Here is a 15,155-nt window from a genome sequence, read left to right as displayed (position 1 = left end):
GCTTAGTTGGTAGCTTCTGCCTAGTATGAATGAAGCCTGAGACTTGAGCCACAACATAGACATAAGTCAGGTGGGGTGTGGGGGTATACCCCTGTAATCCCAGTACTTGCGAACAGTCCTAAATTCAAAATCACCCTTGATTACATAATAAGCTTGAGGCCAGCATGGGTATGTGAGATCTATCTCAAAAAAGGGGAAGTGGAGAAGAGAATAGCAATCAAGGAAGGAAAAAAGATTATGAATTTAAGCTAAAATGACTGAAAAAATGTAATGTATTCTCTGAGAGATGAACTGTTTCCTTCCCTATCCATACCAAACTATGTATCTCAGGTGAACAGTACTACATCCAGCCAGCTGGCAGATGTATGGCTAACCCCACAAGGCTGTTTGTAAGCTGTCCATTACAAAGTCTGCAGACAAGACATGTGTCCCGCCCTCAGAGAGGTTCAGGATTCCACCTCCAGACTAACCAAATTAACCTTATTCTTTCTCCACTTGCAACTCACCTTTGGCTCAGTTTATCAACATTCAACAATAAGAACAGGGATTAAAAGACACGAGTGGTAGACTGAGCTCAATTCCTAATTTCCCAATTGACTAGTTGTATAGTTTTAAGGCATTACTGAATCTCTCTGAGGAGGTTTGAATAGGAATGGTCCCTACAGGCTCACAGATCTGAATGCTTGGTCATTAGGGAGTGGCACTACTAGCAGGGATTAGAAGCATGGCCTTGGTGGAGCAGGTGTGGCCTTGTTGGAAAAAGTGTGTCACTGGGGTGGGTGAGGGGTGGGTTCTGGGGCTTCAAATGCTTAAGCCAGGCCCAGTATCTCTTTTTCTTCCTGTTCTCTGCCAATCCAGATGTAGAACTCTCAGCTACCTCTCCAGCACCATGTCTGCCTGCATGCCACCATGTTTCCCACCATGACAACAATGGACTAAACCTCTGAATAGGTCAGTCCCAATTAAATGCTTTCTTTTATAAGAGTTGTCGTGATCATGGTGCCTCTTCATAGTCAACAGAACACTGACTAAGACACTCTGTGCCTCAATTTCATTATCTGTAAAGTGTAAATAATAAAAGTAACACTTCTCAGATCTGTTATTAAAACTATAAATTCATGGGAAGACTGACAATGGAAGTCTGAGTAAGCACTTAATAAAGCTGCTTGTTATTAACATCTATAGCTAAACCAACTTTGGGATGTACTTCACCAGCAGAGGGCATGCTTAACGTCCATGGAACTCTTGGCTCAATTCTCAGCCCCAAAACAAGAACCAAGAAATCTCTTAAAGATGCTAATGGAAAGTTGGTTTCAAAGAGCACCTGAGTCTCACTACTGGTCTTACGCGTAACTTCAGCCTCAGGGTTTTCAAAGTTTGAACTTGTCCCAGAAATGACAGGACAAAATCAGCATTGCTTCTGTTATCCTAGCTCAGAGGCTGAAGCTGCTCTCCTTGTCTTACATCGAAAACTCTTAGAGCCACCAACAGACAGCAATCCCAGTTATAGCAAAGGAACAACCCACTACAGCGAACACCTTCCAGGTGCCTGCTTCACATAGCTATGCTTCCCTAATACCCTCCCCAGAAGCTGCCATCTCACAACTCTCTCATGTGTGAACAGCCTGAGTAGTTATGGGGTCTGTCTTGCTGTTTGGTGGCCCTTCCTGTTCTCAATTTGCACTTAATATTATGTCTGCACACATCACATGAAGTACTGAAATGAGAGTGTGGTTAAGTGGCCTTTGTGTCTATGAAAATTAAGAGGGTGCTTTGAAAAGGTCCAATAAAAGGAAATCATTGAAAAGAAGTTTGGTACATTTTATGATAAAAACCTGAAGTAATATATACTCAAGGCTCTGCAGATGCCTTTTAAATTCCTCACTATTGGGGAAAATATGTTTGGGAAGGATGAATTACAGTTATGGCTTAATGCAAGGACTTCTGAAGCAGAAGTCCTTGGTGCTAAATTAAAGAGCACCTAGTCTCTTATTTATCTGAGTTTTCAAATGAATTATTATATTTTTCTTCCTTTTAAATTTATTTTTATTATTTTTAATTATATGTCTGTGTCTGTGTATGTGGCATGTGAGTGTAGGTGACTATGAAGAGGTCAAAGGCGTCACATGCACTTGGAGCTGGAGCTACGAGGTTGTGAGTTGCCCAATGTGGGTCCTGGGAACCAAACTCAGGTCCTCTGCAAGAGCAGTGAACACTTTTGACTACTGAGTTTTCTCTCCAGCCCCTGTTTCCCCCTGTTTTTACAAATGTGTGAGTGAGTGTTATCTGTGTGTGAGAGTATGCCAACATGTGGAGGTGCCCCATGAAGGCCAGAAGAGGTCATCACATCCCTTGGAGCTACAATTATTGGCATTTTTGAGCTGCACAATATAGGTGCTAGAAGCCAAACTCTGGTCTTCATGACTAAGCAGCAAGAAGAACTCTTCAATTGCTAACTCGCCTTTTCAGATGCACCTTAAATACTTTAAAGATTTAAAAAATCCAATTTTCTGAGTTTTCAAATTAATAAAACCACTGCAAGATACACTTTCATCAGGGAGAGCTTCTACCATGTTTTATCAGGATTTCCAACTGAATTCAAACTAACCCTAACAGATTCTAAAACACAGAATACTTAGTTAGTTATACAGAAAACAACCAGTGAAGAGGGAGGAATCTGAGCCTTCTCAAGAAGTCTCATCCCACCACAAATCACCCTATGTGGTGCTCCTGGTCCAGAAGTAGCTTTTTTCTTCCATGGCACTCTGGTGCATTAACCTTTACAAGGTCTATCAAAACATGAGTTAAGAATATCAATTCAAGGCTAAAGAACAGGAAGAACATAACAAGACACCGTGTGATACTTTTAGCACAGAATTAAGTGTCCACATACCTGTTTTTGATGTGGTAATATATCGCAAGAGCTACACTGTAAAATAAAACACAGGAATTCAATGTTTCATAAACACACTCACCATTTCATATACTAGCACTATCAATCATAGACCACTAAATCTAATTAAAAGCTACACAGTCCATCTGTAAAGCTCCATTTCATTCAGTGTTGATCAGAACATACTCCACATTAAGTCACTCTGGTGATCACTCCCAGAAATTGTGAGACTATTTTGGAAACAATAGAATAACAATGGGAAGTTACAGCTTTTCTATCAGAATTTTAGCTTTCCTCACTTTTAAAATGCAGATACTACATTAAAGTGCTACAAATTAAACATATTTAGAAATCTCCAATTCACTGCCTACTGGGTTAGCAAATTCTTAGCTTGTTTGTAACTTCCAGAAAGAATAATGAGCAGCAAGAAGAGTGGTTGCTCTTCTTTCACACACCATCTTGGCAAGCTATGCAGCACAGCCACTCACTTCCTGAAATGGTGGTGTAACTTACCCAGGGCATTGTCTTAAAACTGTCTAAACTTTTCAAATATCCGAATATAATAAACATTCGTTTTCCTCAATTTTTCATTTCTAATGTAAAATACAATACATTTAACACAGAAATTTCGGAAAATATAGAAAGCGTAAAGAAAAATCTGAGTTGAGATGTAGTTCAGTGGCAGAGTGCTTGCCTAGCATGTGTGTGGCCCTGTGTTTGATTGGCAGTACTATGGGGGAAACAACTTTAAAACAAAATTGTCTTTTAGCGGGAAAGGTGATGTAATCTCACTTGGGAAGCAGGAGAATGGAGAGTTTTAGGCAAGCATGGGTACAAAGAAAGACTATGTCTCAAAACAAAAGAAAAACAATCTCTTTGCCCCCAAATAACTACTATCAATTTGAGATATACAGTTATTATTTCTACCTATATGTGTGAACAAAGAGGTTGGCATCCTATGCTTAGGTAGCCATGTTAGTGTTTTTCTTACCTTAAAAACAATTCCTAATGAATATCATTTTAAAAGCTCTAATTTTATTTCATAATTTGACTGTTGAATAGTTAATCATTCTCTGTGACTGAATATTTAAACTGTATGTAATGTTCAGTAATTAATTCACACCATAATAAACAGGCTCACAAATATCTGTGTAATCTATGGCTATATTATTTCTATAGGAAAGCATCCTATAATGGAATCGCTTGGTAGCTAGACCTCCTAATATATACTGTTAAGTATCATGCTGGAGCATGATCAATGTACTCACTAGTGTCTTTTCACTTCAGATTCACTAACACTCACCTTGAATACTTTGATAAAACCCTTTTCCTTCTGAATAGAAAATGGCATAGTTTTGATCAAGATCAAGTTGACTGGCCACCCTAAAAAAATTGTCTAAAATTCTTTCTACTCCGGTTGTCTTCCTTTAAAATGTAGAAAAATGCCTCCACGTTATTTTCTTAGCCTCTAAAAACCCAGATCATTTGCAGGACTGCAATGTGCTCTGGTTCTCAGAGATTAGAAATGGCCATTCAAGAAACCACCAGAAGTAAAGATGATGGGTGGGTGACAACAGAGACCTAAGCCAGCTCTGAGTCTCCAAGAGGCTCGGGTGTGCTGGATTTACTGAGACTGAATCAGACAGCCCCTAGCACAGGCTTATGACTCACATCTCTTCCCAGACCCAGTTACTTACATGACCTCAGCTAGGTGTGAGGAGACTCAGGACCAAGGGGTCATAGGCCGTTCTTCCTAAAATCCCTAAAGGCATCTGAGCTGATGAGGAAGGTTTCTGACTAAGGTGAAAAGGCTTCAGAGCTAAGGTAGTAATAATGACTGCAGAGTATCTTCCCATACATTCATAGCCCTATAACAGACCCTATATTCTAAATGAGATGTATCAGGTTCAAACAGCAGATCGGGATTTGTGACCTGTACAACAGTTGTGCCCTTGGGGTTAGGGATTTAGCTCAGTTTGCCTAGCAAGTGCAAGGCCCTGGGTTGGGTTCGGTCCTCAGCTCCAGGGGTGGGGAACGGAGTTGTGCCCTTTTCTTCCACTACATCATCTTCAGAGAGAAGGACACTACTGTTTAGTTATCCAGTAGTTACAATGCGGTAACAGTCACCTCAAACCTAATGAATGGTTTAGTAGAATCTAGTTCATAGCTTGGTCCCTATGCTTCCCATGAGGGCAATGGAGTTAGAGACACAGACCAAATAAAACACATTTGTAACTGCTGGCAACACATCTGCCTTCTCCTTAGCCAGAGCTGTATGAGCCGAAAATATGGCAATCCTAAGACCTCTGGGGGTCAATCAAGCAGCAGCTGTCCTAGATGACCAAGGGGGTGAGGCATGAACAGTGGGACACATGGACTCCCCAGGTTTCCTCTGCTGTGTGTGTGTGGGGTGGGGTGGGGGGGAGGGACTGTTCTGGGATTTAGCAGAGGTATGGAGATTGGTAAGTCTAACTCCATACCACAGATCTAGCATTTAAAGCAGTGACAGGGAATCCAAGTTTTCAAAGGAAGGACTATATTCACTGGAAGAACAAGGTCATCTTTTCACTCCCCCAACTGCTGGCCTCACCAGTCTCTCCTCCAGGAGTCTACCTTTCCACTTCCCTTCCCCCGCTGTTAGACTCATCCCCCAAACCTCCAGTCATCCTGGACCCAGCAAAATTTGCAAACTCTCTTTTCCACTTGAAAAATCCCCAATTTATGGAGATGTCACACCAAATTAGTTTATGAATCAATGGTTTAGAACTCAGAGTATTCTCTCAAGGGAACAGTAGCTAGTTTAGGAAATACATGTTCTGCCCCAGAGATTCAGATTATCCACAATGAAGCTCAGCTCATCTTAATGACTGATCCATTCAATGACAAAGATAAGGGTAAGAGGGTCTTGGACTTAAGAGAGACAGAGGATCAGAAAAGGGAATAGGATGTTGTTTTCTGGTGAGGGTAAGGTTGGATGAAGTGGTAGACGGGGCTGAAATGTGGCTGCTGTGTCTACCCTCTGCCTCTTCTCTTCCTTCCAAGAGTCTCTCTTATGGTGCAGAGCCACTATCTGGAGAACTTATTAGGTCAGCTACTACCTCTAGTTTTTGAGTACTTCATCTCCTTGATCATAAACGAGTGAGAGGAGCTGGTACCTGCAGAGGACTCCAATGGCCTAACCTAGTTCCCAGCACCCATTTCAAAAGAAGATACCTTCTAGAGCAATTGAACAGAAGAATTTCAAGTTTAGGTGGTACAGAAAAATGTCTAAGTTAAGGTGGTGCTGGAGACAGAAAGAACACAGCTGTTCCTTAAATGTCGAATCCTCACCCTTGGTTGCCTACAAGACCCTCCCAGAAGTAGCTTCAAAACTCCATTTTCTAAGCCACACCCCCAGGCAGATGCATCCAGAATGCATGTATGACAACATTAAACTGCCAGATGACTCCAGTGATTTATGTGAATCCACAACCATAACCAGGTACTGGCACCTCTCAGACATGTAATCTGGTTTTCCCACCAGGTTCCTAGTGTTTGTGCCATAACCAGTGGTGATATTAAGTCACCTAAGGGTGGAAGGTGGAGAGCTTGGTCAGATCTCTCTGTGAACTTGAAAAGCTCCCGCTACCCTGGATAGACTCCATCCTCCTCTCTCATCTGATCTAGGGTTCAATGGGAACTGGCAGATTTCACTCCAGACTTCTCAGATTGAGTAGCTGCCAAAAAACCACAGGGCACAAAGATCTTCAGGTCTTTTCACTTTTCCCCACAAGCCCTCATATTTCCAAAAGGTTCTATACTGTCCATTTCCCAGCAGTGAGCTCCATCCTAAGGAGTGAGTGGGCTAGGTGAGGTCACTGAAATAATTACACTGTGTGCTATGATGTATCTCTTCCCAGTTCCCATGGTGGCCATCTGTGTCTATGCTCACTGGCCATGACCCCATTCCTAAGGGCTGGGGCACTGAGGGAAAGGAACCTATGTCATCAAGCATATATACTGAAGAGCTTTTGTTTCCCCTTTACAAAACTAAGACACTGACCATGGAAAGCAGTTACAGTCCTCAATACCTGGACTGAGGCAGTGACTGTCACATACAATCGTAAACGGTGCCTCCAACTCAGAAAACTTGGCCCATGAAAACAGAGCATTTTACAGGTGGTAACTTCAGCACTTCATGTGCGAATATGCATTGTAATTAGATGTGTACTTTCTGCAACAAGCAGAGATAAAACGTCCCCGATTTCAGTCAGGCTGTTGAATCCAGGCCCTACTATAGAAGTTCTCTGAGCTCCCTAGCAGGGGTGGCTGCTGCTGTCACTGTGCTAATGGGGGCAGTACAGCACAGGGGAGACCAGCTCTTTGCCTCTTTAAATGAGAAAAGTGAACCCCCCAAAAAGGGGGTGTGACCCCAAAACTCCCCCCTCTTCCCTTTTAAGTCCATTTTAAGATAAGGATCTGAGGCCAAACATAGAAGAATACTGCCTAAATGCCCCTCAGCTGCTGGGAGGATCATGGTTAGACCACCTCACTCTCAGCATAGCTTCAGTCCCCATCTGGGACTTGGAGGGGGAAGATCTCATTTCATTTAAACATCAAAATACTATTGGTTCTGTGCTGGGATGGCTTTGGTCAAAACTGAAAGGGCAAAATTGTACATACATACACAAGAAACAATGAACACATTCTAGGACATCAATATTTGAAAGAAGGTAAAATGTTAGTTTCTTTATATAAATAGAAACATGCACAAATATTCTGAATCTGAATCACATCTTAGCTACCACAGTCACTTAAAAAAAAAAAAAAAAAAAGAATCTCCAAGTGTCTGTTATTAACTCTCCCAGGTCCTATAAACAGCTTTTTGGTGAAGTAAAGAAGTCTGCATAACCTTTGGAATGGAGAGACGGCTCAGAGATTAAAAGCCCCGCCTGCTCTTCCAGAGGAGCCAGGGTTCAATGCCCAGTACCCACATGGCAGTTCACAACATTCTATAACTCTAATCCCAGGGGCTCTGATGCCCTCTTCTAGCCTCCAAGGGCACTGAATTCACATGGTGCACAGACATACAAAATACCCATACACATAAAACAAAAGTAACTTAAAAAAAAAATCTTGGCAGGCATAGTGGCCCATGCTCTTATTTTTATTTATTTTTCTTCTTTAAGAAATGTTTTATTAGCCGGGCGGTGGTGGCGCACGCCTTTAATCCCAGCACTCGGGAGGCAGAGGCAGGTGGATCTCTGTGAGTTCGAGGCCAGCCTGGGCTACCAAGTGAGCTCCAGGAAAGGCGCAAAGCTACACAGAGAAACCCTGTCTCGAAAAACCAAAAAAAAAAAAAAAAAAAAAAAAAGAAATGTTTTATTCATTTACATACCAACCACAGATCCTCCTCTCCCAGCCTTCCACCCCCCTCCCAAATATACCCCCCCATTCCCTGCTCCAAAAAGGTAAGTGGCCTGTGCTTTTAATGGGCCAGAACTTGGGAGGTAGAGGAAGGAAGATCTCTGAGATAGGGGCTAGCCTGGTCTACATAGGGAGTTCTAGGACAGCCAAGACTAGAAAGACCCTGTCTCAAAACAACAAACAAACAAACAAACCACAAACCCCAAAACAAATAAATAAAAAGGAAGTCTGCACACCCACCATTTGATGGTGTACTTGAGGTTTGGCTGACTGACTGTGCTGTCATCTAGGAAGATGGTGGAGCAGGAGCTGTACTTCCTTGATGTCTGGCCTGGAGGATGCTAGAAAACAAGATGACACCAGTTACACAACACTTAAGATTCTGCCAAGCAGCATGTGCCAGCTGGTTTCTGTCAACTTGACACAAGCTGGAGTCATTTGTAGGGAAGGAACTTGGTTGAGGAAGGGCCTTCACCAGACTGGTCTGTGGGAAAGTCTGTGGGGCATTTTCTTGATTAATGATCTACGTGGGAGGGCCCAGAAAATTGTGGGCGGTGCTACCCTGGGGCTGGTGGTCCTGGGTGCTTTAAGAAAGCATGCTGAGCCTGCCATGAGGAGCAAGTCCATAAGTAGTGTTCCTCCATGGCCTCTGGTTCCTGCCTTGAATTCACTAGGTGATGGACTATGATTGGGACATTTAAGCTGAAACAAATCCTTTCTTCTCCAAGTTGCTTTTGGTCATGGTATTTCATTAAAGCAACAGAAACACTAACTAAGACACAACATTGCCCCTTTCTCTGAGACCAGACCACAAAGGAAACATGCTTTAGCAAGAGCTCCACCATAACTGCTAACAGAGCAAAAGTTCTGGGCCACACTGGGAGGTGTCTCCATGTAAGTCACACCACTCCCAGTTGCCATCTTCCTTATGGGACCACAGGAAACCTGCAGCATGCAGTGGACATTAGGTGGATACACACAGGGAAGGTGGCATCTGAGTCTCACGCAGTAAGATCAGGTTGAGAATCCACTGCACCCATTTCTCCAGGTGCAAAGTTGATTTTAGAGCCACAAATAATTCAGCCCACCCAGATCAATTAAAAAAAAAATCTCTTGGCTAATATGCTTAAATTCACACAAATTTATAAGTAAAAGTGTTCCTTTGTTAGGGACACTGTATAGTGAAGTGGAAGATTGGACTTTAAAACAGATGACCTTTAGGTAACAGGTGCTCTTATGATTGCAGTTTCTTAGTGATTGCACAAATTCGAGTTCTGTGGAGAACTTTAGCAAGGAGCCAGCTTCTGAGAGGCAACATGAACTTTACAGCCATGACTGCTAACTGAGTGCTAAGCAGACATTTGTCAGATGTTTGGGAAACAGGGTTAGTAGACTTTCATCTGGGCAATTCTGGAGGCAGGGGTCGAGGCGAGGAGGACAAAGAAGGAGGAGGAGAAATAGAAGGAGGGGAAAAAGGAGGAGGAGGAAGGGAAGAGGGAGAGGAAGGGGAAGGAAGAAGGGGAAGGGGAAGGGAAAGGGGAAGGGGGAGAAGAAGAATCAAACGATGCAAACAAGGTTCCTTTGGCCTAACACTATTTTGACAGGCAGGTGTTACTTTCAGCAACCAAACCAAATCCCTCATACATCACAGAATCACCTGCCTGACCTGTCTACTTTTAGCAAAACCCTGGAATACAGATTATCTGAACTAAGGCCCAGATTTCTGCTCAGTATGTTCACATCTGCTTCCTATGTAGGTTTTTTTCAGCAATAAAACTAAAAAGATCTGCAGCAACCTGAGAACTACACAAAAAGGCTAAAACCACACTTTTCTCTTGGGAAATTCCTGCTTAGTATTTTAGGTGGCTGGTTCTTTAAAAGAGCACTAGAGGGCACTGTTAGTGGTGGTGCTGCTGAGTGCTTTGTTAGCAGCAGACAGATCAGAGGCACCAGTTTCAGGCCATCAGGCATGCTCCAGCCTCCAGCTCAAGTTCACTACTAGGTGCTTGTGTGTGGAAAGGGCAGTGAGAAAGCTTGTAAAGTTCAAGTTAGAATTTCAACATTAAATTTATCATGGTATTTCAGGTCAATTTAGTAGTCAACATTCTCCTTAAGGTATTTTGGGATGCTACTAAAAGCAATTCTCTTGTAGCAATAACACTGAAATAATATATTAAGAAATATAAGAAATGAAAAAAGCCATAATTATGACATTTCCATGCTGCAGGAGCAATATCTACTGCCCCCACTGCACCAACAGATTCTGACACAAAAATTCAGCAACCAGTTACCATGCTGATAAATATTTTAGAGACATGTTATAATGTTAGTAATTCAAACAAAGCAAAGAGACAATAGTACTTTACTTCTAGATCTTGTGGGGTTTCAACTCTTTCCTCAGATCAATTCCCTGATGGCAAAAGTGTGATGCAAACTGCCAAGACTGAAGCTGTGGGGCAGTACTATACTGCAGCAAGGAATACAGCCTGAACCCTCATCTGACACTGAGTCAGTGGGCAAGGGTCAGCTTAGTCTCTCACCAAGGCATCAGTACTTGCCTGGGGTGGCCGAGCTTTTAGTCATAGCATCCCAGAACTTATGGCTGACATCCCTTCTAAGGTGACAATACCACTCCCAAACCAATAATTTCTATGACTAATCCTCTCATCCCCAAATTCCAGCTTCAGAGTACCTCATCACCATAGGTGCCAGAGGCATCAAGCCATTGGTTGAAATTCTCAGAGTGCAAGCTGCCTTTGACCTTAAACCGCATGTCACTAAGATGCTGAAAGCAGAAACCTACCAGAAGCGCCTATGCCAGGGATACTGCCTTGTTTGGGTTTGTGTACTGAGCTGTTCCTCTAAGAGCACAGCAGGAGGGTGGGAATACCAAGCACCAACAGCAAACTACAGTGCTGCAACACGGCCTGACGCACCAAAGCACTGCTTGTCTTCCCAAGAGTCAGTCACAGGGCACTCACTCAGGCTTCAGCAACATTTTAAGTCTATTCAGTATGCTAGATGGTTCTCAGCTTCAGCCAAACGTTTTATTAAATTATTGCCCTATGATAATGAAAAAACAAAACAAAATAGTATGCTTATACATGTATGTATACACTCTCGCTGCAAGGTTCCAATCTGCTGGTAAAAAGATGGCAGGAAGAGGCACAGCAGACACTGACTACAAACCACAACAAGGACCAGAACAGCAAGCCAAACCCAAGGATGCAGTGGTGGCATTTCTACTGTGAGAGTAACCAACAGCCACCTAATTGGACCTGAGGCCCATTCAAAAGGAGGAAATTGATGCCTGGTACTGTAACCTAACCAACCACCCATGGCTGGTGAGGCCATGAACCCTAGAGGAGAACCCACTACTGACGCTTTCCTAAACCAGTATAATTCCTGGCTCCAGTCTAAATATTTATCCTTATATCCACAGACAAGTGTAACTCTCATCGATCATCAATGCAGCAGATAGGGATATTCAAACCAATTCACACCTGGTCAAAGTACAGAGAACTACTAAATGTGGGACACACACCCCTAGTGGATGCATCTGCAACACAGCCTTGAGACCTAAGGCTCGGGAACATCATGGAAGATGTTCTGGGCAGAAAGACTACAGAATCTAGAGGCCCAGAATGTCTGCTGAGAAAGTGTCTCTATATATGACAGAGTCGCAGCCATGAGGTCTTCACAATACGGCCACCTGACCAAGACCTGAACATGATATAACTCGCTGATATGCCAAGGCAGGTGAAGAACGAAAGGCATTAATGGCTGATCAGTGAGGGAGGGTCAGTCTTCTCCAGGGATGAGTTCCATGAGAGGTTATCCAAACCCAAGTGCTCAGCCCTAAACACATATGCATATAAGCAACACTAAATGGACTCAGCAGGTTGTATTTACATGTAAGTCTCTCTCTCTCTCTCTCTCTCTCTCTCTCTCTCTCTCTCTCTCTCTCTCTCTCTCTCTCTCTCTGTATGAGAGAGAGAGAGAGAGAAGGGAAAGAGAGAAAAATAATTAAAAAGAAAAAAATCGTGAAATTGAGAGGGAATAGTTGGAGGGGGAAGAGTGTGTAACAACCTCAAAAATGGTAATAAAATAAATTTCTAAAAAGTGAGACAGCAGAGGGACAGTGAAGCTATAACACAGTCTAAGTCTGCCCCCAGGTAACTAACTGCCTGAGTGACTGCTAGGTTACTTTGCCTCCCTCCAAGACTAGAAAAATGTCATTAATACAGAACGTGGAAAAATACACACTTCCCTAGCCTCCTGTGAGTCGTCCTAGCTTGCCTACATGTGCTGTAACCAGTATGCAGAGTACCACCTTCCCTTCACTGCTTCCCACTGAGTCAAACAGGACAGCCACCATGACTCATTTGAGAAGAGAAAAGATTAAAACTTCAAAACATTTTCAAGACTGCCAGAACTAGGACTTCAAAGTTCTTCTGGCTCTGGGTCCAAAGAGTAAGAAGACTCTTGCTTAACTGACACATGAATTTCTACTGACATTACTTCCTTATGAAGTTTTCAGAATAATCATCTATCTTAATGCTGAGGCACATTCTCTGAAGTTTTTGCAAGAGAATAAATGACACTATAAAAATTCTCTGTTTAGCTTCCTGGCTTCAAAACACATTTGCAGTGAAAAGGACATGAGAAAGGCCAGTCATTCCACTCCTGATCCTGTCTTGGAATGTCTTCTTTCTGCCTCCCCCAAACTTCATAAAAAAGTCTTAGAATAATTAATTCACATTACATATGCTAGAGGATGTCATAGGAAAATGAGGCCAACACAAATGGTATGTGTTTTCCCTGTATTTTAGGAAGATTTCCAACTGCAATTATCTATAATGCTATAATTTATAATCAGAGATTTTCACATTTTGGTTAAAAAAAATTTACAGAAGTAGTTGACTTTCAAGAAAAGCAAAACCAAAACTTCAGCAAATTTATAAAAAGACATTTTAAATAAAGACCTTTATACAAAGCTTTAAAATTTTTTATAACTTACCACATTTTTCCCTCTAACTGATCATTCTAATGACATCTAAAACAAAGATGCTGATTAGAATATTAATCTTTCTAAGTCAGGTGGTTTCATTGCTGCTATTCAATTCTCATGTAGTAAATCTTTAGAAGTAGTGATATTTAATCCCTTGATCCCCTCTTGGTTCTTCTCCAGCCTATGGCTCCATTCTCACAGGAGGCACTCCAGGTGGGAGCCAGAGGAACCTTCCCATCTGGAGGAGGTCACATTCCCTGCTGTGTGGTCAACAGAGATGGTCAACTTGACTGGATCTAAGATCTCCTAGGAGACAAGCCTATGGGCATGTCTGTGAGGTTCTCAAGACCAAGGTAGTGAAGTGGGAAGATAAACTGAACCGTGGGTGGCACCATTTCATGGGATAGAGCCAGGCTACAGAAAGAAGAAAGGGAGCTCAACACCAGCCCTTATCTCTCTGCCTCCTGCCTGCACATACAGTGTAATCAGCTCCCTCAAGCTCCTGCGCCATGCCTTTCCCATCACAGACTGCACCCTCATACTGTCAAACAAGACTATCCTTTCCCCCGTAAGGTGTTTTTGTCAAGTATTTGATCACAGCAGTAAGAAGAGTGACCAATGCATCTGCAGGTGCTACTAGTAAGCTAGGAGCAGAGGGAACCTTGCCCATTTCTCTTCACAGGCTCATCTATAACACTGCTTTCACGTTTCTTGAATAACAACATCCTCCTTGCAGACTGCCTGAGTAATATACACCACACAGGTTCTTCAGAAACTCAAAGGTGAAATCAAGCAACAAAAAAGTTATATAAAAAGAGACAAAGGATACCAGTTGTTCTAGAATTCAAGAACAAATTGAAATTTTTACTTCAGGAACCATATTTCAAACTGAATCCTATAGACTGTCCTGTAAAAGCATAACTGTAATTGTTACCTCTAACTTCAAGTGAATCCAACTAAGAAGCACAGAGACAAGTTCCAACCCTGGCTCTACTGTTTACTTGTTTCTTTATGCCTCAGTTTTTCATCAGTAGAAGGAGAGTGGTGATTGAACACTGAGCTGGGGTGAAGACTGTCCAAGTCAGTATGGTCCACCCTTGGCAGAAGATTCCAATTTTTATAGTGTTTCCCACCATCCTCCTACTGCTTTTCCTTTCTTTTTAAAGATCTCTTATTATTTTTCATGCGTGTGTGTGTGTGTGTGTGTGTGTGTGTGTGTGTGTCTCTAAAGAGGCTACAAAAGGGTGTCAGATCCCCTAGAGTTACAGAAGTTGTAAGCCTCCCTACGTGGGCTCCAGGAACTGAACTCAGGTCCTCTGAAAGAACAGCCAGTGACCCCGACCTCTGAGTCGTTTTTCCAACACCTCTTCTACTTTCCTAACTTAAGTTACAAGCTGTGAAACTCACTGTGGTGGTTTGAAAGAAAATAGCCCTCATAGGCTCACAGGGAGCAACAGTCACTATTATAAGACATGGTCTTGTTGAAGGAAGTATCTCACTGAGGGCAGGCTTTGAGGTTTCAGTCAGATGCTTAATTAAGCCAGGCTAGTGGCTCACTGTTTCTTCCTGCTCTCTGTGGATCCAGATGTAGAACTGCCAGCTACCTCTCCAGCACCATGTCTGCCAGCATGTCACCAAGCTTCCTGCTATAACAATGGACTAAACCTCTGAACTGTAAACCAGCCCCAATTAAAGGTTTTCCTTTATAAGTGTTCCTGTGGTCATGGTGTCTCTCCACAAAAACAGAAACCCCAAGACAACCACAACTGGTGTACTGACCTAATCCAGTTTGCAGATAGTCTCACTTTATGCAAAAAGACTACTTTGATGGGGATGTGTGTGCTG

At 42.6% G+C, this 15,155-nt stretch overlaps 1 protein-coding gene across 1 annotated transcript in view; it reads right to left on the bottom strand.

Annotated features, from left to right (window-relative positions):
- The window catches only part of Ccny (cyclin Y), a 132,689-nt gene that overhangs the window by 32,558 nt on the left and 84,976 nt on the right, over positions 1-15,155 (bottom strand). Inside the window, exons 4-5 of the mRNA XM_028887832.2 lie at positions 8,540-8,640; positions 2,894-2,929 (exon numbers count right to left, since the gene is read on the bottom strand). Of these exons, the coding sequence (XP_028743665.1) occupies positions 2,894-2,929; positions 8,540-8,640 (137 nt within the window). The remainder of the gene's footprint in view (positions 1-2,893; positions 2,930-8,539; positions 8,641-15,155) is intronic.

The sequence above is a fragment of the Peromyscus leucopus genome, chromosome 5, assembly GCF_004664715.2.
Source record: "Peromyscus leucopus breed LL Stock chromosome 5, UCI_PerLeu_2.1, whole genome shotgun sequence".
In the NCBI taxonomy this organism is placed as follows: Eukaryota; Metazoa; Chordata; class Mammalia; order Rodentia; family Cricetidae; genus Peromyscus; species Peromyscus leucopus.
This window is presented reverse-complemented; position numbering and strand designations above follow the sequence as displayed.